This window comes from Quercus lobata, chromosome 2, assembly GCF_001633185.2.
Source record: "Quercus lobata isolate SW786 chromosome 2, ValleyOak3.0 Primary Assembly, whole genome shotgun sequence".
NCBI classification, from domain to species: Eukaryota; Viridiplantae; Streptophyta; class Magnoliopsida; order Fagales; family Fagaceae; genus Quercus; species Quercus lobata.
In genome coordinates this window covers 5,394,742-5,419,696 of record NC_044905.1, presented here as the reverse complement: position 1 = coordinate 5,419,696, position 24,955 = coordinate 5,394,742, and the positions used below count along the sequence as shown (strand labels likewise).

At 38.0% G+C, this 24,955-nt stretch overlaps 4 protein-coding genes and 1 long non-coding RNA gene across 5 annotated transcripts; 2 read left to right on the top strand and 3 right to left on the bottom strand.

The window, feature by feature from the left end:
- The first annotated feature begins 645 nt into the window (after window positions 1-645).
- On the top strand, window positions 646-2,976 carry LOC115957947. Its single transcript, XM_031076301.1, has 2 exons — window positions 646-2,132; window positions 2,292-2,976. The coding sequence occupies exons 1-2, from the start codon at window positions 646-648 to the stop codon at window positions 2,974-2,976; spliced, it is 2,172 nt and encodes a 723-aa protein (XP_030932161.1).
- A 5,185-nt stretch (window positions 2,977-8,161) lies between these two features.
- On the top strand, window positions 8,162-11,513 carry LOC115974202 (succinate dehydrogenase subunit 5, mitochondrial). Its single transcript, XM_031094448.1, has 4 exons — window positions 8,162-8,503; window positions 10,112-10,422; window positions 10,510-10,695; window positions 11,191-11,513. Exons 1-4 carry the CDS (start codon window positions 8,335-8,337, stop codon window positions 11,245-11,247), a joined length of 723 nt encoding a protein of 240 aa, XP_030950308.1. The 5' UTR covers window positions 8,162-8,334; the 3' UTR covers window positions 11,248-11,513.
- Window positions 11,514-12,107: 594 nt separating this feature from the next.
- On the bottom strand, window positions 12,108-13,415 carry LOC115974397. The gene is made up of 2 exons (XM_031094745.1): window positions 12,995-13,415; window positions 12,108-12,878 (listed from the first exon to the last, which is right to left on the bottom strand). The coding sequence occupies exons 1-2, from the start codon at window positions 13,163-13,165 to the stop codon at window positions 12,429-12,431; spliced, it is 621 nt and encodes a 206-aa protein (XP_030950605.1). The 5' UTR covers window positions 13,166-13,415; the 3' UTR covers window positions 12,108-12,428.
- Window positions 13,416-16,742: 3,327 nt separating this feature from the next.
- LOC115974201 lies at window positions 16,743-19,518 on the bottom strand. Its single transcript, XR_004087852.1, has 2 exons — window positions 18,139-19,518; window positions 16,743-17,214 (listed from the first exon to the last, which is right to left on the bottom strand). It is a non-coding gene; the product is annotated as an uncharacterized LOC115974201 (long non-coding RNA).
- Window positions 19,519-22,648: 3,130 nt separating this feature from the next.
- Window positions 22,649-24,955, bottom strand: LOC115977772 (DPH4 homolog). The gene is made up of 2 exons (XM_031099791.1): window positions 24,641-24,955; window positions 22,649-23,257 (listed from the first exon to the last, which is right to left on the bottom strand). The coding sequence occupies exon 2, from the start codon at window positions 23,216-23,218 to the stop codon at window positions 22,670-22,672; it is 549 nt and encodes a 182-aa protein (XP_030955651.1). The 5' UTR covers window positions 23,219-23,257; window positions 24,641-24,955; the 3' UTR covers window positions 22,649-22,669.

Below are 24,955 nucleotides of genomic sequence, written 5' to 3'. Positions count from 1 at the left end.
ACCTTCGCTCCAGAACGAGATCAGACAGTAGCAGAGGAAGTAACCAAACTCTTGACGGCTGGATTCATCCGGGAAGTATATTATCCAGAATGGCTCGCCAACGTCGTCCTGGTAAAGAAAGCGAATGGAAAGTGGAGAATGTGTGTAGACTTCACCGACCTGAACAAAGCATGCCCAAATGACAGCTTCCCTCTATCGAGGATAGACCAGCTCGTGGACTCCACCGCCGAACACAAGTTACTGACGTTCATGGACGCATTCTCAGGGTACAACCAGATAAAGATGGCTGAAGAAGACCAGGAGAAGACCGCCTTCATCACAAGCCAAGGACTCTACTGTTACAAGGTAATGTCTTTTGGGCTGAAAAATGCTGGAGCTACGTATCAGAGAATGGTAAACAAAATGTTCAGCCAACAGATTGGCAGGAACATGGAGGTGTACGTGGACGATATGCTCATCAAGAGTAAGGAAAAGCTCACACATCTGGACGATTTGGAGGAAACTTTTGCAACCCTCAAAAAACACCAGATGAAGTTGAATCCAAGCAAGTGTGTTTTTGGGGTAGCCTCGGGGAAGTTCTTGGGATTCATGGTGTCCCAAAGAGGAATAGAAGCAAATCCAGAGAAAGTACGAGCTATAATTGACATGGTCTCACCCAAAACCGTCAAGGATGTTCAAAAACTCACAGGAAGAATAGCAGCTTTAAACAGGTTCGTCTCTAGGGCCACAGACAAATGCCTGCCTTTCTTTAAGACATTGAAGCAGGCTTTCGCCTGGACCGACGAGTGCGAAGCAGCATTCCAAGAGCTGAAGCAATACCTGAGCAGTCCACCTCTCCTAAGCCCGTCCAAAGAAGGAGAAAACCTATACCTGTACCTGGCGGTGTTAGCCTCGGCAGTAAGTGCAGCTTTGATTAGGGAAGAGGGCAAGAAGCAACTCCCGGTTTATTACGTCAGCCAAGCTTTCCAAGGGGCTGAGTCCAGATACCCAAGGATCGAAAAGATTGCGTTTGCACTAATAGTGGCCTCGCGCAAGCTCAGGCAATATTTCCAGTCAAATCCTATTCTTGTAATGACGGACCAACCAATCAAGAAGTCAATGAGCAAGCCAGAAGCAGCAAGGAGAATGGTCCAGTGGGCAATTGAACTTAGTCAATTTGACATCGAGTACCATCCAAGAACAGCGATCAAGGCACAAGCTCTGGCGGACTTCATCACCGAATTCATGTTCCCTGACGAAGACAGGATTACCGACGAAGCAGATAAACTAATAATACAGACTGATGGTTCGTTAGCCCAAAAAAAGGGGGGAGTAGGAGCCATCATAACCACCCCCGACGGAAAAGTGCTGAAATATGGGGTCCAACTAAAGTTCCCAGCCACCAACAACGAAACTGAATACGAAGGAATACTGACAGGACTGAGGCTTGGGAAAGCTCTTGGTACCAAAAATTTGTTGATCCAAAGTAATTCAAAACTAGTGATTGGACAGATCAAGGGAGAATACGAGGCAAAAGAAGAAAGGATGCAGAAGTACCTCAAGTTGGCAAGACAGCTAGCTCAAGAATTCGATACAGTGGAGTTCATACAAATCCCAAGAAGTCAAAATATGGGGGCTGACGAAGTGTCAAAGCTAGCGTCATCAAAAGAAGAAGGGACTAGCACGGACCTGGCAATGGAAGTCCAAAAACACCCTAGTATCGAGGAAGTTGCAACCTTCACCATCCAGAGCACTGATACCTGGATGAAGCCCATAATATCCTTCCTCCAGGACGGGCACCTACCTCAAAACACTGAAGAAGCCAGAAAGATCAAGAAGAGGGCAGCCAGATTCACGATCTTGAATGACGTCTTGTACAAGAGAGGCTTCTCTATGCCCTACTTGAAGTGCGTTGACGAGGAAGAGGCCAAATATATCTTGGAAGAAGTACACGGAGGAATTTGTGGCGACCATACTGGTTTCAGATCCCTAGTAAACAAGGTGGTAAGGGCAGGATATTTTTGGCCAACCATGCAGGTGGACGCTGCTGAGATCGTCAGGAGGTGCGACAAATGCCAACGATACGGAAATGTGCAGCGGCTTCCAGCAGAGAAAATGACGACCATAGCTTCCCCATGGCCATTTGCGCAATGGTGAATTGATATCGTTGGTCCTTTGCCCCAAGGTAAAGGTCAGGTAAAATTCCTTCTTGTTGCTATTGACTATTTCACAAAATGGGTTAAAGCAAAGGCCCTAGCAACGATCACTGAGGCTCGGATCCAGAATTTTGTGTGGAAGAACATAATCTGTAGGTTCGGGATTCCCTCGACGATCATATCAGACAATGGAAGGCAGTTCGACAGTCAAGGCTTCAGGGAATTCTGCTCAAGTCTTGGGATCAAGAATCAGTTCTCATCCCTAGGGCATCCTCAGGCAAATGGACAGACGGAAGTAACGAACAGGACGCTGCTCAAAATTATCAAAACCAAGCTGGACGAAGCAAAAGGTGCCTGGCCAGAAGAACTGCCCATTGTCCTGTGGGCTTACAGAACCACAGCCAGAACCCCGACAGGAGAGACACCGTTCAAGCTTACTTATGGCACAGAAGCAGTAATCCCAGTGGAGGTCGGGGTAACGAGCATCAGACGAGAAACTTTCACAGAAGGACTCAATGACGACGAATTACGACTCAACCTGGACTGCCTGGACGAAGTAAGAGACAACGCATCCAGTAGGATGACAAAGTATCAAAAAAAGATGGCCGAGTATTACAACAAAAGGGTCAAACTCAGGCGACTGGACATAGGTGACCTCGTCCTGCGCAAGATCACTGCAGCAACCAAAAACCCTACTCAAGGAAAACTGGGCCCTACATGGGAGGGGCCTTACCGCGTCATTCACTACTCAAGACAAGGAAGCTACCATCTGGAAACCCTGGACGGACAAAAGCTCCCTCGGCCATGGAATATTGAGCATTTAAAGAAGTACCATGAGTAAATGTAATAGACGAATGCATTCGTTCTTGAGATTAATAAAAGGATTATTCTTCTGATGTCTTTGTGCAGGCAGTACAAGTCAACCATAAGGCCCATAAAAAGTTAAAGTAACAAGATTCCGCCTTGACGGATGTAAGTTACTGACGGCCACACTAAAGGATGTAAAAAAAAAAAAAAGACTAAGTAACAAGATTCCGCCTTGACGGATGTAAGTAACCAATGATAACCCCATGAGTATAAAAAGTTAAAGCAACAAGATTCCGCTCTGAAGGATGTAAGTTACTGACGACCCACCTATTGGGTAGAAACAACTAAGTAACAAGATTCCGCCTTGACGGATGTAAGTTACTGATGACCCACATAATGGGTAGAAACAACTAAATAACAAGATTCCACCTTGACGGATGTAAGTTACTGACGAAGACACTAGGGTTATAAAAGTTAAATGGCTATGTTCCGCTTGGACGGACATAAATTACCACGTACACAACCCATAGCAAGTACAAGTGGCAAAAGTCCTCTTGACGAATTCACATAAAGAGGAAGGGAAAAAAGGGAAAAGCCATACATCAAATCAAAACAACACTCAAAATACGTTCAAGATCGTCAGAACAGTTAACAAATTGTTGGCGAATAAGAATAGCACAAGATAATAAGATACGGACGAGCGTAAATCAACCAAAGCAGCTGCTGAAAGAAAAAGTGAGTATGCTTCATTTTAACCCATAACCACTGGGTGATTAACATCATTTTCAAAGTAAATAATTGTTCTGGAATTAGATAAATAAATAAATAAAAAAAAGGGCCCTAAAACAAGAAGGGCATCCACCAAAAATACAACAAAAAATTTTCTAAGTGACAAGGTCAGGCATTAGCAGCAGCGTCCTCAACGGCAGGTGCGTCGGTGGCAGGCTCTGGAGCATCACCATCTGGGGTGGAGGACTGTGCAGCTTCGTCCAGAGCCATCTCCTTATCTACCTCCTCCAGGTCCAAGCTCTCCATGTTGACCCCAGAAGGATACTTGACAAGATACCTCCTGAGAAGCTCGAAACCTTTAAAATACCAACTGAAGAGTACAGTATTGTACTCGTTAGTGGTCTGGAAGGCCTCCACCGACCTGGTAGCAATAGTTGCAAACTTCTCCTTGGCTGAAAGAAGCTGCTCATCCTTCTCTTGAGTCAACTTGCGTTCAACCCTGAGGTCGTCATCCAACACTTTAACCTTCTCCTTCAATGAGGTCGCCTCGTCCATGGAGGTAATAAGGTTCTTCTTCAGATCAGAGTTCCCTCCATCCGGGTTGTCAGAGACGCAACCTTGGCCTCTTGGGTGAGATACTCAGTGGTAATATGGAGGCTCTCTCCCAACACCTGGAAGAAGTTATAGAGTCGTCAGTAAAAAAAAAAAGAAAAAAAAAAGAGAGAAAATGAAAAGGGAAAATATGGAAGAGCTCTGCACCTGGACGAGCTTATGAACATGACGAGGGACGACGTCGTTCAAAGACATGTCTGAAAGAGCCCTTAAGTCCGCTGGGGTGACAACCTCGTGAGCCTTGTCCACGGCCAACCTTTCATCGTCCCATATTGTTGACGAACGAATGTCAGCCTTCTCCTTCTCCTTCCCTTTACCAGCCACGCGCTGCCTTTTGGAGCCAGGAGTAGCGATCTCCTCTATTGACGTAGTCGGAGAGGTAGTCCTCGTCGTCTCAGGAGCTACGGGAGGAATGGTACTAAGGGGAATAGGAGCAGGACCCTTCTCGGTCACGCGCACAATCTTCTTCCCCAGATGGGACAGCGGCTCGTCCTTCTTCGATCTCATCTTCGCGTACATGTCCTTGTTAAATTTTGTCGTCATCTCTGCAAGAAGAAAACGCTTATCAAGAATGCTTAAGTACACATAAGAAGAATCAGCACTGACGAAGATAATACTTACTCTTTTTGCCTTCAATACCAATTTGACGAAGAACATAAGGTGACGGGTCGGGACCAAGGTTGTAAAATGCAAGAGACCGGGGGTCAACTAGTTCGTCCCAGCTCTCAATCGTCTCCGCGTACCCGATCGCAGTCTCGATGCGCTCCTTATACCGGCTCTTAAGCTCAGGTCGTCTCTTAACTATGCCAAACAAAGAAACAAAAAAGTTAGCAAAACCAGAAGCTCAAAAGTAGCAAAATTAAACGACGGGGAGAAATACTGACACACCTAAGGTCGGGGTTCCCCACCGACGGAGCAACCTTGGGATATCACCCCAATCACTGCTGGATTGAGTTTCGAAGTCGTCCCCAGACACAAAGAAAAAGCGCGACTTCCAATACCTGAAGGACGAGGGCAAGCTCTTGACAATCCTAGTCTTTCTCTCCCAGGGGACTAACTCATAATACCCCCACTCCTTGGATTCTTTCAAGCGGTACAAGTAGGTGAGCTCAGCCATCCTGATCATATCCCCGTTGGAGGCCAACCATATTTGCATACAGTTGATCACGATCCTCTACGAGTTAGGCATGAGTTGCCCGGGGGCAATACCAAAGTGATCTAGAAGTTCCATCAGGAACGGGTGGACGGGGAATCTAAGCCCGCAGGTGAAAGTTGACTCATAAAAACATACTTCACCTGGGAAAAAGTGGCAGGCCCTATCTTCTTCCCTGGGTAGACGAACACGAACCCTAGACGGAAACTGAAACCTATCCTTGAACCTATTTACGGTTTCGGCGTCCAGACCACAAACCTCCCCGAGGGCGTAAAAAGCCCTAACCTCTCGTGGGCCAGAGACGGCTGTATCTCCTTCAGCCGAGTCGTCACTAGATGACAACCCAGTCTCAAGATCACTAGACCTAACCTCAGACATTGACCCTCTACTTGCTAAACCCTCGAACCAATTTAGCGATTGACGGAGCAAGGGCAACAAGTCGCCCAAAACCACGCTTAGACAATTGACCTCAACACACAAAATTTTCTAAAAACGGATAAGTACCCAAAGACCCCCCTAGACGCGCGAAAAGGAAGGAGACCGATGGACAAGCTACCCTAACCTCCAAACTATCAACCATGGAAATGCAGAAATCAAAGGGCAGAGAAATACGACACAAACTAAATCCCCAAAAAGAAAAATAGAGACCAACAACAGAAGATAAATAAAAGGAAACATAGAATCAGAAATTATGCTGCAGTAAAAGAAAAAAGAAGGAAGTAAAAGGAAAGAGAAACGCACTCCAATGGCGGAACAGCAAAAACACAGCGCAAGGTGATTTGGAGAAGAAAGGAAGTCTCAAGAGAACGCTCAGAGTATCACTGGGAAATTTTCTGTCTTTGCTCTCTGAAAAGTAAAAGAAAAATTAAAGAGGAGAAGTTTTAAACTTAGACAAAAAAGCGATTGAAAAACCAGCGGGAAACCCAAGGATCATACCATTAATTCCACGGATCATCACGCGCCACGTGGCCATGATTGCGTGTAGCGCCGCCACTAAGCATTAAAAGCAGAACAGAACCCCAAGAGTCACAAGAAAAACTTTTCATCTTCTGTGATCGTCATGACACGTCACCGACGACCCCAGAACCTGGGGGACAATTGATGGGAATGACGATTCTACATCCCTAGACGAAGATAACACTAATGACGAAGGAAGCATCCTTGACGAAGTCATCAGGAACAACGAAGAAAGCTATCATCACTGACGAAGGCAGGGAGTCATTCAATACAGTCAATCAATGACCTGAGCAGTTACGAAATCAACCCAGCAGACCGTTGGGAACCTCTTAAAAGTATCATTATTGGACCAAGGGCATTACTTGAGAAAGCATTAACCACCCCAACGGCTAGCCCCCAAGGTCGCAGGTATAAAGCTCCCACACAGTCAATAGAAGGTACGATATATATACAAACACAGACCCACATCTTGATTTTCTATTTTTTATCATTCTAACTTTGGCATCGGAGACGTTGTGGCAGGCACCACACCGGTGACCATCATTAAGCATACTCTCTCGCACAACGAAGGGTTCCATCTACTCACTGTTGCTGACGATCCTGTGCATCATCAGAAACTCTGAATTAATTGATTAAAAACAATATAAATTTCTAAACATTAAAAAAAAAATGGAATTAGAGGTAAAGTAGAAACACTCACATGAAAATTAAACCGACTTTGACAGCAAGTTGCTATTACAAAATTCTTAGCCATAAAAAATGCACATGGTTTTTAAAACAAACTTGTGTATTCCCATTGTGGGAGGTTGAGGTAAGAATAATTGACACAAGAACATAAAATTGGAAGGCTAAAATCTTATCTAGAGCTGATGGAGAAGTGTTTGTTAAGTCAATTCTTCCTGCTCGTGTCTGATATTTTTATGAACCGTTTTCTTTAGCTTTACAAGTCCATAAAAAATAAAAAAGAGAGAGAGAAGCTCTGAAGAACTTGCGTAATTCTCCAACTGCCGGGCCTTCAGCCTAGTCCAGCTTAAGCCCATTCTCTTCTTTTTAACCTCACCCGAAAAAGAAAATCAAGCCCAATAACATTTAAAATTAAATAGGCTTTATTGTAAATTATAGCTAAAGTTTGGGTGATTTATTTTTTTTTTTTTTTTGATGGGGAAAGTTTGGGTGATTTAGATATTACATCCTAAAATTTTAAAATTTAAATTTTACTTCTTAAAATTTGGGAGTAATTAGATTTTATACCTCGATATTTCATAATTTGAATTTTACTCTCTAAAATTTGAAGGTGTCTAGATTTTACAATTTAAAGTTCGAAAGTATCTGAATTTTACATCTTAAAGTTTTAGAATTTAAAAATGTAAAATCCAAATACTTCCAAATTTTTTAAGATAAAATCTAAATTTTGAACCGTTTAGTAAAGGAATTTGAGTAATGTTATTTGTAATTTTTTGAAATACGTGTGAGTGAAAAAATGTGTGAAAATATATGTAATATTGTTTAAAAATTGAAAATGAGTGCTTGAATATGCTTACCAAACAGGCTAAAATTTTAAGATATAAAATACTAAAATCTAAACACCCCAAATTTTAGAGGCATAGCTTGCAATTGAGCTAAATAAATAATAATAATAATAAAACCAAATTTTGTCAACAAATGCCACGTTCACCTTAAACAAAACCCAAAAAAAAAAAAAGAAAAAAAAAAAAAAAAAGGAATGTTGAGACCATCGAATTGGACACAACTTTGTGTGTTCGCAGATAATCTACTGACACAATTTTGTCAATTACAACGTGTGACGAGTCGTGCACAATTCGGTGGCATTACTAAAAAAAAAGAAAAGAAAAACACCGCTGTGCTCGTCACTCACTCACACTTTTCTTCTTCTTCTTTACAAAGATTCGCAGACAGAGAGAGAGAGAGAGAGAGCTGAAAATGGATAAAAAATTGATTGTTCGATCACTGTATCGCTCACTTTGCTCCAGATCTTATCATGTCGCCGCCGTCAGCCACACCCTGCTCCGCCACCACCAACACCACTTGGCTTCTCCTTCTCGAAGCCTCTTCAATCTCTCATCCCCATCTCCCAATCGCATCCTCTCTGGTACTACTTTTCTCTTTCCTATTCCCAATCTACTTCCGATCAATCCCAAAACCCATTTCTCACTTTTCATCAAATTTTTATTTTATTTTTCGATGAAATCGCAAACTTTAAGAATTAGTCAAAACTTGGGTCTTTTTTTTTTTAGGTGGAATCTTTTTATCTCGTCTTTGGGGTCTTAGGATTTGGTAAACAAATGTGTTGTACCTGGTATTATGTAATACATGATCCGTTATATGTCTTAGAATCTTGTCCTTAGTACATGTTGTTAAGCAAGCACTTGAGCTTAGTGAAAAGCATGTTTGTGTAATTTGAAATGCTTAATGTTGACATGTTGTGTTTGGAAACCTGATCATGAGGTCATGGTGGTTCCTTCCTTTGCATTTATGATTTCAGTAAATGCTAAGGACACAAATTTTTTCATTGACTTGTTGAGGTTGTAAGTTGTGATCATTGTGATGTTATTCTTGCTCAATATGAACTTTAGCAGCTTATCTAATTCGCAAACATGAATGTATAGTGGCAAAACAATTACTGATTATAGGGTATGAAATCTATTTAAAGAGAGTAAGATAATCTAATTGTAAAGCTTCTCTTTTATTTATGGTTAAAATCCATTGCCTTAAGAAAAGAAGAGAGACAGAGAGAGTAGCTATGAACTTTTAAGGCATCTTAACTATTCTAGAGCCTTTACGCCATGACCAGGATTTAGATGGAGATTTAGGTAGGGAGGAAGTAACACAGGTTATGTAATGGGTGTCTATCTTCAAGTGGTGGATCAGTTATATATCTTAGAATTTTGTCCTCAGTACTTGGTGTTAAGCACCTGAGCTTAGTGCAGAGCATTGTTATGTAATTTAACATGTCTAATGTTGTGGTTGGATTCCTGACCATGAGTTCATTGTGGTCCCTTTGCATCTATAATATCAGTAGTGCCAGAGGGACAACACTTCTCACAACTTGTTGAAGTGATAAGTTGTGATCAACACCATTGGCTCCAGTCAGAACATGATATTTCAGTAATTTGTGAAAATAGTTTTCACTAGAGTTATTGTTATAATTTTATGTACAATGCTAAGTATTTCAATAAGAGTTTGACATATTAGCGTACAAAGTTTGTAATCAGCCTTACGCTGTTTTGGTTATGAATTTTTTTGTGTTTGTGACTGTGTTTGTGCGTGTACACTTGAACCTGTCAACAATAACATGTTTTTAGACAGTAAAAACAATATGTATTTATGAGAGTGTGCCATAAAAATGGCCTCCAAGGCATGAGAAAATGTATGAACTTCATGAGCTAGGGCTGAGATGTGCCCTGTGAAAGTTCTATGATTGGAGCTTGGCCAAAACATGGTAGTACTTTATTAAACTTCACGATAAATGGTTATAGATTGTATTATATGTGCCAGACTTGAACAATATTTTATAATGTGTAAGTAATACTGTCTTGATCGTGCTTGTGCTTCCTACTCAGCATGTGGACAGTTGAGCAGCAGTGTTTCCACACAGTTAGCTTAGTGGGTTAGCTTTTAGTTGGGCTTAGTGGGTTTGATATATGATTGTTATTGGATGGCTCTTATGTACTGAACTTCTCGTGGTGCAACTCCACAGATTGCATGTCTCCTTTTTCAATGGGTATTGGAAGCAAGAGACTGTATAGTGAAGATGTAACTCACATGCCCACCATAAAAGACCCTGAGCTTCATAATGTTTTCAAGGATTTCTTGGCTGGAAATTGGGATCATCTTCCTGACGCTCTCATCCATGACGCAAAGGCAGCATTGTCTAAAAGCACTGATGACACAACTGGCAAAGAGATTGTGGCCAATGTTTTCCGTGCCGCTGAAGCAGTTGAGGAATTTTCTGGTATTCTTGTAAGTTTGAAGATGGAAATTGATGACAGTGTTGGGATAAGTGGGGAGGTAATGTAGTCTGTATGTTAAATTGAGGACTTTTTATCCTTCTGTCTCTCCAGTTCGTGTAGTTTGATGATCTGAGATTTTCTGTAGAATGTAAAGCCCATGTCAGATGAGCTTAAGAATGCCCTTCAGGCAGCTTTCAATCGCTACACTGCTTATTTGGATGCATTTGGGCCTGATGAGACCTATTTGCGGAAGAAAGTAGAGACAGAATTGGGAACAAAGATGATACACTTAAAGATGAGATGCAGTGGCCTGGATTCCAAGTGGGGAAAGGTAATCAAAATTTTTACAAATACCTTTGAGAGTTTGCTAAACTATTTTTGCTTAGAGTACATACTACTGACTTACATACTTCATGGAACTCATTTATTGTTGGGTGTGCCATAAAACACTTTATTGCAACACTGCCTATGTGAAGTAACATATACTATTTAATTTTGGTTCTTTGTAGTCTTGTAACATAAATAAAATTTTCTCCTAACTATTTGGGCTAACCTAGGAGTATTCATGGCCAAGGATTGACCTGTATGAAAGTGCATATAAACACCCCCTTTCCTCTCTCTTTCCAAAGAAGAAAGTGCATATAAATGATTCATCAGCCATGAGATTTCTAGCTTTTCTACTTTTGCATTTGCGGGATGTGGCATTGGCCTATATCAGTTGAGCTCCATAACAAATATTTAGCTCATATACATAGCATGTCAAAACTCTAGTGTGGCTCTTGTCCTATAAATGAGTTACTAATGCAATTTGGCTCTTTGATTGCAGGTTACGGTTCTTGGAACTTCAGGACTCTCTGGATCATACGTTGAACAAAGAGCTTAGACCCTTAGTTTCTGAGAGGTTTAATGTAATTGTGAGCATTATGTTTGGAATCATTTTTTTTTTTAAGATTTGGAGACAGGCTGGTATATTCTCTTCTTGAGAACCTTCATGGTTAGGGTTTAATGGCAATTAAATAAGAGTGCTATTTGTCAACTACAAGGAAAGGAACATTGTGGCACCAAGTTTGTAATGCTTATGCTTTTGAGTTGACCCCATGATGCTGTCAGTTCTATTTATTTTGACTGAAATGAGTTTGATCTATTTCATTTTGCTTCTGCTGACAACACTGATTAAATTAGGGACTTACTCCACATTTTTCCCGTGACTTTTTTTTTTTATTGATAGGACATTTTTCCCGTGACTTAAATAGGAAAATTGTTCAGAAAAATAAGCTCTATGATTTTTTGAAATGTTCAATCCATCATTCCATCCTTAATATATACATGGCCATCTGTAATATTCTATGATCCTATGTTAATCTGTCACAAAGGTTCTTCGTGCTCTGATTGTCTGGTGCGACAAAATGAATAGCATGATACCATCCACAGCAATAAATCTTTTGTCATAACATGGTTTGATCTTATAGTCTTTTAGCTTTAAAAGGTAGTGCTGCAGAATTAGAAGCTATCTAATTCTTAAAGAAAATTTCTACATGTTTTCTACCTTACATAAAAGGACAAGCCAAAGCTGAAAAGTTGATAGATTTTGATTGATACATTTTATCTTGAATGCAGAAATTATGATGTTATTTTGGCTCATTTATGGACTTGAGCGGCTTATCTAATTTCCAAATACGAATGTATGGTGGAAAAAACTGAAAAATGGCATGCTCGCTTCTTAAGTTAGGAAAGCAATGAGTATCAAGGTTGAAAACAAAATTTATTCTTCTGAAATTGTTGTCTTCCATAACTACTGGCCAGTGCTTGGTCGGCCTATTGATCTCTCACATTATTATACATAAATAGCCACCTCCTGCCCCCCGGGCCGGGGCGGCTGAAAACTCTTGAAGTAATGACTATCAAATGCTTCCCTTTGGGTTGAAGCACTGATGATACAGTATGAAATCTATTTAAAGAGAGTAATTACATCTAGAGTGTAAATCTTCTCTTTTATTTGATCACTTTTTTAAATCCGTGGACTGAGGAAAAAGAAGAGAGACATGTAGATTAACTTAGAACTTTTTAAGGCATCTGAACTTTTCTGGAGCCTTTACGCCATTTCCAGGATTCAGATGGAGATTTAGGCAGGGGAGGAAGTAACACAGCCTTACGGCCCAGACCAAATGGCCACCCCTCACAGTGGCACAACTCTCTGATTATTGATCGCCTCCAAAATTCTTGAAAATCAAGACCATTCAAGCTGGAACTGCGGGAAAAGTTGGACTTGATGGAATAATATGCTTCCCTACTCAAAGCACTTGAGCAGCAAGAGAAACAACTTCCAACAGTCACAAATTCTTCCATGCCATCATCTTCATCATCAAAACCCTCCTTTCTTTGTCCTGATCCGTTTGGAGTCATGTACAATTCTCCAGTCATAGGAGAGTAAACCCAGGAAAAGCTATCTGTCAAGGTGCTATGCCTGCGCTTCAACTTTTCCATGGCTTTACTTCTAATAGCCGAAACAACAACCTGAGGGAAGATCAAACATAATAACAATAACCCAAGAACATGTAAGTAGATAGGATAAGAAATTAGCAATAGTTGATACAAAATATACATATGCATATATGTTAATAGTATTTTACTTCATGTTCTTCATTGAAATCACTTGTTGTATACTCCTCTTCCAAGCTTGAAGTCGAAAGCCGTCTACCAAAAATATGGCAGTTGGAAAATTTGTCCTTCAAAGTTGCACTGAGGAATTTGCATCTCTTGGAAGAGTTTGGTGGTGACTCTTCATGATAAAAGACACTCATGGTGGAGGACTAGTTGGGTAGAATTTTTGTGGACATGAAAATATATACACAACTAAAAGCTTTATTTAATCCACAACTGCATTGAGTTTCAAGTTGACAATGCTTTTCTGATAGTGGCCTTGCAGCTTATTGAAAATACTGCTTTGCATCCTTTGGGGTAAAGACAAAGTCACACAAAGGGTAAACAAGCATAGGACATTCTAACAAAACACACTATAGATTCCCATTTGAGATTCTAGCGTGCTGCTTTGACCGTTACTATTATCTCAAAAATTAAGGACCCTAGAATTCTTTAAAAATATATATATGTACAATCATAGTTTTTGATGTTTCAATTTAACCTTAATACCTAGTGAACTAGGACATGATACCTAAACACAAAAGCTGTTGAACAAATTTGCTAAGAATTACACTCTTATGTAACTTGCTTTAGGGGGGAAAAGTGACTAATAACAAAGAAACAAATTATTGGGCATTAGGGGTCCCCATCTCAGTATCACATTCCAACCAAAAATAATTACCTGACTTAAGAAGAAATCCAATTATACATAATGAGAAAAAGAAATTACTTTAGAAAAAACTTTCAATCCAATCCTCAAGAATTGGATATAAAAGTGACCCTTTTCATTGAGATTTTTTGTGGATCAAGACCAAGATCTGGTCACGTCGAAACTATTTGGCAACTAATCCGATTTGATACCATTATTTATTGCTCCATTTATAACGTTCAGACTTTCAAAATCATTTCATTAATGCCACACAACATAATAAATCGGGTAGGTTCGATAAACCAAATGAACAGAATTTATTTCAACAACAATGTAACAGAAAATTTATTTCTAACGGCCATTTTGTGTGACTTTTTCTTTTTTTGTTTTCCCATTTCAAACCTTTTATTATGGAGGAAGCCTAGTGGGATGGGAAAACACGCACCACCCACCAAGATGTCGATGGAAAGGTATTAATAAGTGGCCATATTCTATGGTAGGGGCTTTTTTGGGGAGATAGAGCATCTCCAATGGTCTATGCAAAAGTAAAATATTCTCTATAATAGATAATGAGACCAAAAAAATCATTCTAATAGATTCTCTATATCCAAAAATTTTTTTGGCTCATGGACAGTAGCTCATCAAGTCTGATGGGCTACAATTCATTCTTCAAATTTTTTTTTTTTCTATTATAATAATCAGGTGTTGAATAAAAAAATGTTAGAAGATGTGTAGTTATTAAAAAAAAAAATAATGAATGAAAAAATAATATTTAAATGAGATAGAAAGTGGGATAGAGAATCTGTTGGAAAGTGTATTTAAAAAAGTTGGTAGATATAGGTAAAAGTCACTGTTTATTCTCCAAACAGTACAAAAATTTGATGAATTTGCTGGAGATGTTGTTAAAATGCTAATATACTATACAGAGTAATTAAGATCCTTTGGTTCAACTGATTGACATATTTTGATATTTTCAATGCAGACATTTAGTGTATGTTTTATAACTGTTTTTTTTTTTCCTTATTTTCTATTTTCAAAAATAATTTTCTATTTTTGAAACTAAAAAACTTGTTTGACAACTCAAAATGGACAGAAAACAAAAACGGTTCATAAAACTCAATTTGTAAAGAAAACAGAAAATATGCAAAAATGCTGTTTTCAGTATCTAGTTTTCAAAAATCAAAGAAAACATGCATTTGATTTAATGAATCTGTCTCATTTAATGAATTAGCATTAGAATTCAAATCCTAATAACAACATATTTTGGTATTTTTTATTTTTTTCTTCAAAAAACTATTTTTTTTTTTAATTTCAACTAACTAAACATGTTTTTTATTTCAAAAATACAAGAAATTTGTTTTTTCTTTATATTCCCAAAAACAAGTTTTTAAAAATAGAAAACAAAAGGCTGTCACCAAACATAACATTAATGTTGAAATCTCTTCTTTCTCAGCTATTCGATATATCCAAAAAAATAAATTGAGACAGGATAATTTGTTAAACTTGATCTTTAAGTAGGTTACTAAAATAGAAAATTGATATAAGCTTTAGGAAGGTCGTTTAGTAGTCATATTATAATGGAAGAGACACATTGATATGCTTTAGTAATCATAGTACAAATATCAATTTAAAGCATAATTATTGTATGCGCGGCACATAAGATACCATGAAATGATGTCAAAAATACTTTCTTTGGCAAAAAAAAGTGAGGGTGCATTTTAAAAAGCACATTTAGAACTTTCACCTAAAACAGTGGTCTAGTAAACCACCAATTTGACGATGGAAAGGTATTAATAAGTGGCCATATCTTATGGTAGGGCTTTATTTGGGAGACCAACTTTCACCCAAAACATCTTTTCAAAAAAAACCTTTCACCTAAAACAGTGGTTTAGTAAACCACCAATTTGACGATGGAAAGGTATTAATAAGTGGCCATATCTTATGGTAGGGCTTTATTTGGGAGACCAAAATGCTAATGTACCATTTACAGTGTTTAAGGTAAAATAGATAAGACACTTTAGCTCAACTAGTTGGCATGTTTTGGTATTTCAATAGAGACATTCAATGTTCAAATTTCCTCACTTTCAACTATTGATGTATCCCAAAAAAATTGAGGCAGAATAATTTGTTAAATCTGGATATTAACCCACACACAATAATGTAATTTGGGATTTAAAAAAAGAAAAAAAAATTTTGATATAGGTTTTAAGTAAGTTAATAGTGAAAAGTTGAAAATGTGAGAGATCATAATGGAAGAGACACATTGATATCCTTTTGATAGTTTAAGGATGTAAATTATAATTTCCAAAGTACAAATATCAATTTAGAAATGATGTCAAAAATACTTTCTTTGGCAAAAAAGTGAGGGAGGGTGCATTTTCAAAAGCACATTTAGAACTTCCCACTTAAAAAAAAAAAAAAAAAAAAAAAAACAGTGGTCGAGATCTAGTAAACCGCCAATTAGATAAGAGGCATCGTTCTATTGTCATTAGACCCAAATTTTCCAGTAACTGAAACAATCATCCTCGACAAAATCTTACTGAATTCTTTAATTTCTTATATTTTAACCTACACAGAACCGATTTCCAGGTTTTTGGGAAGAGAGAAAATTGAGAGGGCCAGTGACCCAGTAGGACTAGCAAATCAAACTCATATACATGGATCAATTGAGGTCATCTCTTTCACTTTCAACTTTCAAGCCTCAAAGATAGCCTGAACTTCCTCAAAGCAGTATAATATTCACTTTTTCCAGGATATTATTCAGCTCTACCAAACAATTAAAATGATTGAACTGCTTGCATAGAAACAAAGTGTGAGGCCTGAAATTAAGCCTACCATCCATTATATCTACTATGCACCTTAAACAGCTTGACTGCATCATTCTTTTCAGAGAGCAATTTTAGGAACACAATTTTTTTTTTTTTAGGTAGGACTGAAATAACATCATTTTCATATGGATCTAACATTGACATCACTTTTATTATGCACAAATCACAACAAACCACGTCAACAGTTATGAAAAAACGTTGTGTCCCTGCTCTTATTGTTTTTCTGGAGATTGGGTACTGTTGTGAAAGATGTATCAAAAGTTCAAAACAAAAGAATGCAAGGAACCGTACAATATAATCTGAGTTGCTAAGTTACCTATCAAAAAAATAAAACAAAAATCTGAGTTGCCAAATTGTTTCAGTACAACGACCAAGTATATATGTGGGAATTCGTACACAATCAACATAACATACAAATTTTTTACACACCTAACCGACAATACATGGCCACATAAAGAAAAGTTTGTCAAGCTGACATGCTGTCTGATTCTGATGTCCACCAAAGCAGCAAAACCTGCCTTCCCAGTGCCCACTAGCGACTTAAACGCAAGTGAATAAACCATATCCACAAGCAATTAGATCCTGCAGCATTGTGTTAAGGGCATATCTACTAGCAATTAGATCCTGCAGCATTTTGTTATGAGCACTCCCTCATGTTTCTTCCATTATTGAACCAGCAAGTGGTCTCCAATCAATTGCACAGGTTTTTAATAAAAAGATCTGCAGCTAACATCTGTAATTTATCAAGTTCATAAAAACAAAAAAACAAAAAAAACAGTCACTCCAGGCAGAGACAAATTGAAAAGGGCAAAGGCTGACTAACACACAAATTCAAGAAAGAAGGAAATGAGAAACAAATAAAATGCTGAAGCGTTAATATATGTTCATAGTTAGATTAGAGAAACATCTCATATAACCTCAAGCAGTCTTCCGATCAAAGTAACATTGAAAAATAAAAACCTTATACCAGGATTTTGTAGTATAAAGTTTAACATATAATCCGGTTGGAATATTTCTTGAGTTCCTAAAATGATAGAGACAATGACTTTAGCTTAATAACAACTGAAGTCCAGGTTAATTATTAATATTGGGAGATCAAAAGTGCCTCTTAAAGTTCTCTCCATTTTAATTTCAAGCACATTGATTCACTGAATTACTAATGTTCAAATTGTTTAATAGAATATACCTCACTATTTTAGAATTATGGAAGCATATTAAAGACCTCGATTTGCAAGATTATACAATAATACATAAGATTAATGGATACAAACCTATATTTCTATGCATTGCTTTCCTTGTTTTTAACATAATACAGGAAGGTTATAGAGGCAGTGGGAAGTATAAAACGTTTGGACCTGATTAGCTCTTGGAAAGGGTAAAGTAAAAGAAAAGGAAATTGTTGAATTGCTTAAGAAAATAGATTCCTTGCTTAAGCTTTTCTTTACTTTTTCTTTTCACTTCCTTCACCTTTCCTAATATCCAAATAGAGTGTAAACATCACCGTGGGGCATGAAGAGAAAATCAGAACAATCAAGCAAAAAAATAAACTTTTAGTTCTTGTACTCATTACCAGTTCAAAGAGATATGTTATACAACATCATTAAATTAACAAAAAAATGTATAAAAATCACAAATTTAAAAGTATAAAAAAAAGTACCTAGCAGTTCAAATGGGAGACTTGTAGAGTTGCTGAGATGTAAGAGCAATGAGAGACTGAAGCTTAGCAACGGCATTAGTCTTATCAGGTGGGCAATTAGAGAGAGAAATGTTCAAAGAGAAAAGAGCTTCATCAAGCTTGCCAGCAGCCAAGGCTGCACATCCTGCTCTGTAAGCTTCATCTGCCAGTCGGGCATCATACAGAGGCCTTGGACTTGAATCTGAGCTCGTATTATTTAATACAGAAGAAGAAGAAGAAGAAGAAGAAGAAGATGGGGACTCAAGCCTAGCAGTAGCACGAGCATACTCAAGCTTAGAAATGGCTATATCAATCTCTGCCATGAGAGCCTCAGGTGCTGCGGGAATAACCTTAACCCCATCAAAAACACTCCACCTGTGGTTTTGTTCTCCAGAACCCATCTCAATTTTTTTTCTTGACTATGACTGCCAATACTACAACAACAACAACAACAACAACCAATCCCAAGCCCCAAAATTTAGGGGTTGGCTATAAATCCTCAAAAGACTAGTTAGAGTCGGCCACATGTATTCAAAAAATGAATTACAATACTCCTAACAAATTAGCACAAAATAATTTGACTATCCATCTTGGTAAATTTTGCATGTGAATATTTGAGCTTAAGCAAACTAGACCCAGAACTTGTTCCCAATGAATACTCAGATGTATGTGACACAAACCCAAATCAAACCTAAAGATAATCACCAATATCAGCCCTGAAAGCTTCAATTTTGAACAGAGAATCACACTCTATTAATTAAAAAACTACAGATTTTCATGGGCTTTGAGTTGAGAAGGAACAAAATGTATGAAGAAAACGAAAGATTGGAAATGGTCCCAATTTATTTGTTACCCAGAAAAGATAACTCTCTCTCGGTCTTTGATCCAACCTTGGCATTCAATTCCTAATTAGAAAAATATAGAATGAACTCTAATTTTGTGTTTCTTCAAAATAGATGAATAAGAAAAAGTGTTACCTCAGGAGTCAACAGCAAGCAAGCGTCCAAGGTTTCATGAATACATACAGAAGCATATGCAAATATCCTGGCTCTGTGCCTTGTCGATCGCTTAAATTGATTATCATTGAAAGATAGGATAAGCTCATAAGTACTTATTAGTCCATTCTTCAACATACTACTATTAAGATCTCTATCTCTATCCAGACTCCTATGATCTCTTATCAGTAAAAAAAAAAAAAAAAGTCTGATAGACAATTCTAATTGGATTTTGGAGTATTGGACAGAAAAAAAAGTTTTTTTTTTTTTTTTGGGTCGAGAAGTTTTTGGCTTAAAGCATTCTGGGAGCATCCCCGTGGAGCTATAAATTTAGCATTTTGGCACGGGGTGTCTAACAAAAACCGTGAACCGACCCACCCGCCCAACCCGTCCAATCTAGCTCGAGAACCGGCTGACCTAATGCTGGTGATGGTCGGCAACGGGTCTCCACCTCCAAAACCCAAAAACAGTGGGTCAGTTAGCAAGTTTTCTCCCTAAAAGCCGAAAAAACCCGACCAAACCGAGCTATGGAGCATTTCCCGACAAAGTTTTTTAGATCCTGCGAGATCTCAGCCATTTCTGATGAGATCTCAATTAGATCCATAGAATCTCCATCAGATTTGGCAAAATCTCACTAGATCTAGGAAGATCTCAAGGAATCTGGTGAGATTTGTCGTTAACTCGTCGAATTTTGGCCGATTTTCAAATCTCCAACTCCTACCGAATTGACCACTATCCGTTGAAGGTTGGATCCGCCCGATTCGATCAACCACTTCAGTCGGCAACGGGTTGAAATTCTAACCATCCGATCTAGTCGGGTTGATTCCAGGTTGGGCATAAACCCGACCCAGACCGACCCATGGATAAGCTTAATTTGGCACCACAAAAGCTACTTTATCTATTTTACCACCTTACTTTACAAAATACCCAATATTAGTGGTTTCATTTTAACTTTCAACACAATAAAATAAACAAAATAATAAAATAATATATCTACTACAATAAACAACAACCACCACCATCAACAAAATAAAATAATATAACTTTTAATAATATTTTTTACCTTTTTTTTTTTTAGAATACTAAATATTTTTAACACACACACGGAGAGAGGGGAAAAGGTCTTAAAGAAACTTATAGCAGTGTATATCCAAAATGGCCTAATTCTTGAATATACAGTACAAACTTTAAACCTCTTTAACTCCCACTCATTTTCTAATTGTGATTAACCCACTATTTTTTCTTTTGAGAATACTAAATATTTTTAACACACACACATAGAGATTTTTTTTACCTTCTTAGTTACACTACACAACCATCTTTGGCTGTGCACTATTAGCTCAAAAGCCAAATTTTTTGGCTTTCCCTCCACCATTGCAACATACTTTTTAGTATTGATGGTGCTAAATAGCAATATGGTTTTTTAGCACCACTAATTCTAATACTCTATAATATAAGTGGGTGAGGCATGTCTAGTGAGCCCAATCTACGAAATCAGTCCAAATAAAATACCACCATAATTAGTTTTGTTTTCGGACCAGATTAACGAGCACCTCGAATTAACGAGCACCCTTAGTTCATTTGTTAATAGATTATTTTAAAGAAGTTTTAATACCGCTTTCATGAAAGGGTAAAACTTAGATATAATATCTTAACTACAGTTCCTTAAGTTCTCATCTTAAAAATATAAAAAGCTTGTATGTGCAAGTTAGATTTGAGCTTATATGTGAGATAAAATAAGTTATCTAGCAGTATATCTGCATGAAAAAGCTTATGAGTGACAAAGGTACAAGGTTTGACATCACAAAAGTTAAAGAAAAAGAAAGTGATTGCAAGAATGTAAAATGGACACAAGATATACGTGGAAAACCATAAGAAATGGATGAAAAACCATGGTTTGAACATTTTTGCTTTGTTCAACTTGGTATTATATGGAAAGAAAAGGAAACTCTTGTACAATAAATGTGTTCTTCCTTAAAAGAGAGACCTTGTTTTCTGTTTTCCTATCTTATCAACTTTCTACCCTCTTCTCAAAAGATCTACTTGGATTCTTACTCTAAAAGTTCAGCTGCATGTTCCTTTTATAATCTGAGGAATATGGCTGAGTACAAAAATAGGTGTCAAATTATCATTTTCTTGTTTTTGGACCTTTTCATAGGTGGGGTACTATTTGGTGACTGGAGGAGAGAGAATGGCCAACATGGCATTGTAGCATGTGAGTAGGTGACTCTGCCACTGCCTAGGGAACAACTCTTGGACAATGAGAGGGACATCAGGAGTACTGTAAGTAATACACGTGTGTCTGAAGTGGTCCAACATGCACTCAGCCAATAAGGGGTGTTCTCATAGCTGCTAACCTTAGAAAGTCACTATCTCCCTTATTGTGAGTGTTTAAGTATCATGTCAAGTGCATATCTTACTTCCTTCCCAAGGCAATCACGCCTTTGGCACGGGTTAAGGATAGAACTTTGTAGCCAACGTTTCCTCTTCCTTTGCTCATAGCCACTTCACGTGTAGGGTCCAGATTCAACCACATAGACATTCCCCCATGTCTTGGTTGGTGGAATGTACAAAGCTGTAAATAAGTTAGTTAATTTTTTTCCCTTAAAATGCTTCTAAAAATAATTTTTAAACTAATGTCTTTAAAACATCCATTAACTTCTCCCTTTGTTTTATGAGTGTCCGGTTTTCATCCCCTTTGTATAATAGAAAAAAATTATAAGAAAAATCAAGATTATATCGGAAAAAAATATTTGATCATCCTTAATGTAGTGAAAGAGCTTTCTCACAAGAAAAAATGTGATACAGAAACGGTCTTTTTGGGAAAGGTAATAAAATATGTATAAGGGGGTAGAGGAAGCAAAATCAGTTCCCACAAAAAATAGCCACACTAGGGGATCAACAATACTGTTCCGGTCAGGGTGGGATAGTGCCACGCACATTTGAGACTATAGGTTTCTCTAGTTTCTATGGTAAATAACTAGTTAGCCAATTAGTCTAACCGAGCTGCGAAAAACGTATACTTCTAAGGCTGCATTTTTTGGCCTTGTAGATTAACCAAAAAGTAACGGCATCACCAAATAATAGTTCAGTGGGGGAAAAAATGTCCACAAGCAGATCTTACCGGTATACGCACATGTATAATTGATGGTCTACATTATGTGCATAAGAAAATACCAATAACATACTCTCTTTTTATTTTAATAATTAGATAATTGGGGGAGGGGGGATTCGAACACTTGATGTCACTGTTGGATACGCCATTAGATGCCAACCAGTTAAGTTACAAGGCTCTTGACCAATAACCTACTCTATTATGTCAACAAGACAACAAACCATGTCCAGAAAATAATGTCAAGATTCTGGAAATTTTTCATTGTCTTCTTAACAGCATACAGTGGCAATGTTAGTGTATCTTACCCAACTGCTCCAACTGATTGCCTAGAAGACATTGAAGGAAATTATGACATGGAAATCAAGCACTACACAATCAAACAAAGTGCCAATGACAACAACAATCATAGATGATCATCAATTGAAAGAATAATATCTGAATTGATCAATACACGAACTTTCAAAGAACAAGACCCACAAGGAAGAACCACTGATGCCGGTGAAGCATCCAGTGTCCGTAATAAAATCTTATTCCCATCTCTCAACAATGAATATCCAATTTTACCCAATTCCAGGGAATCAACAAAGAAGTAATCACCACATCGACATTGGTAAAAGAGCTCCATCACTTCACCAGTATCTTCAACTGTCATATCCTCCAAGCTGATATCATCTGCAACTACAGTATCATGTCTTGAAGCTCGCAATTCACTATCATAAATAGCTCGTGAATTCGAATTGCTGAGGATTTCCCAAGCTCTCTGTACCTTCAAAAATCTTTCCCTTAACTCATGGTCAGGGCTGGTTGTCTCAGATTTCTTCTGTAATTTATCAGGATGGTAATTTAGGATGGCTGATCGGTAGCTTGTGCGAATTTCATCATAGCTTGCATCCTCCTTCACAGATAGAACATCATAGTGAGTTTCCAAAATGGAGTTCTCACCAAGAAGCATGGTTGGAACTTGCTTGCTATCAGATATCTTACACTGCAACTGCAATGAAAAGATTTTATTAAATTATATTTACTTGTGATATAAGAAGCATAGCAATAGCAAATAGTTTCTAGATCGAGCACTAATAAGAACAGCTGAATTTAGAAATTTATGCACCACTCAGTGGCCAAAAGAAATTCCATATAAGCTTGGGCAATGAGAATCTTCTGAAATTCAGGGAGTCTTGCCTTAGCAAGGTTTTCAATTATTTCCCCAACCACTTCAATTTAATGAGAGGCTTCAGCTATCAACCGTAGCATCTTTCTATATGAGAGTACCACAAAGTCTAACTTATTGATCATAAAGCATGGTAAATATGTACAACCAAGACTGAAAGCCATAAGCCTAACATAACATTGGGCGAAATATTCTGGTTGACACAGTTAAGAAAGATGTTACTACCCAACTGCAGGCATAATGATTAAAACTTTTATCGATAATTACACACACACCCAGTGGATCTTGAACCCACACTCACCTACACCTTGTTCTTACAAAGAGAGGAGATGCCATTTTAAGCTACACTTCATTACTATTACAGCAGGTATGATGATTATGTATAAGACATTTCTATCATTTTTGTGCAATTCATCCTCCTCCGTTGTTTAAATACTCTCAAGTCTCATCGCTGAAGCAGCCACTTGCGTGCAAAGTGGTCCTAGATAAAGGCTTCAACTGATCCTTATACAAGTAATTTAATTAAGCTAGTCATATAGATGCAAACAAGGGTCTTTTAACATAATGATCCGCGCAGCTTAAATTAGCAAAGATCATAAATGTTGCAATCCACAACCTGTCTCAATATCTAATAGTAATACAATAGATACCCAAACTTATGCAAAGGGCAACATCGAAAACACACCAATTACACGAGTAAAACTTAGATACAGTTCTTTCGATACCGTTGTACATTAAGTTCCCCAATTAAATTCAACCATGTGGTAGTATTGAGTATTGACCAATAAACAACCTTGTTGAATTTGATTGTCTTTGGAAAAGACACCAATTTTTTTGTTGTATTTCAACCGGGGAACCTAAGGTACAACACCACATCCAAGTAACTGTATCTAAGTTTTTGCCTATTACACGATGTCATTGAAGGCGGCAACACAGTTTCTTTCCAGTCCTAAAAACGCATTTCCCCTTTTTCACTCTATCTATTTTACTCAACATCTGCTACCTTCAATCAATGATTTCCACATAACAAAAACATTCCAAGACTCAAGCTTTCTACCAATGCATATTTTAGATTCTCACATAAATCCTAGCACAAGTAGCATCCTAAAAAATCAATAGCAGACTAGGCCTACAAGCTAGAAACTATATATATATATATATATATATATAACTGGGTTGCACAACCAGAGGAAACAAGTCTAATACCTGAGATGGGAGGAGGAAGGAACGGCGAGGCTGTGCGAGCGGCGTGAGGCAGGAGGCCACCGTCTCCAGCGGAGGGAGGCGGCGTCGCGGCGGCAAGGGTTAGGGTCCGTTCAATCGCTCTCTCTCTCTCTCTCTCGTGCGTTTGTGAATCCAAAATCAGATTGCAAGTCAGTTTGCTTGCCAAGTCAGTTTTAAAACTTCAGTTTAACGAAAAAAACACATTTGAAACTTGAAATTTGAGGTACTAAAAATAAGAAGAGCTAGGAAAAGAGTTGATAAAATATTTAAATGTGGGTATACTTGGGTGTGTATGGA

Excerpts from the sequence above, each read along its gene's own strand:
- LOC115977772 (XM_031099791.1), bottom strand. The coding sequence starts at position 23,218 with ATGCTTCTTGGTGAGAACTCCATTTTGGAAACTCACTATGATGTTCTA.
- LOC115974202 (XM_031094448.1), top strand. The coding sequence starts at position 8,335 with ATGGATAAAAAATTGATTGTTCGATCACTGTATCGCTCACTTTGCTCC. Across the intron at positions 10,423-10,509 it reads GTGTTGGGATAAGTGGGGAG|AATGTAAAGCCCATGTCAGA; the intron begins GTAATGTAGTCT and ends GATTTTCTGTAG. Across the intron at positions 10,696-11,190 it reads TGGATTCCAAGTGGGGAAAG|GTTACGGTTCTTGGAACTTC; the intron begins GTAATCAAAATT and ends CTTTGATTGCAG.
- LOC115974397 (XM_031094745.1), bottom strand. The coding sequence starts at position 13,165 with ATGAGTGTCTTTTATCATGAAGAGTCACCACCAAACTCTTCCAAGAGA. Across the intron at positions 12,879-12,994 it reads ATTTCAATGAAGAACATGAA|GTTGTTGTTTCGGCTATTAG; the intron begins GTAAAATACTAT and ends ATCTTCCCTCAG.
- LOC115957947 (XM_031076301.1), top strand. The coding sequence starts at position 646 with ATGGTCTCACCCAAAACCGTCAAGGATGTTCAAAAACTCACAGGAAGA. Across the intron at positions 2,133-2,291 it reads CCATGGCCATTTGCGCAATG|GTTCGGGATTCCCTCGACGA; the intron begins GTGAATTGATAT and ends CATAATCTGTAG.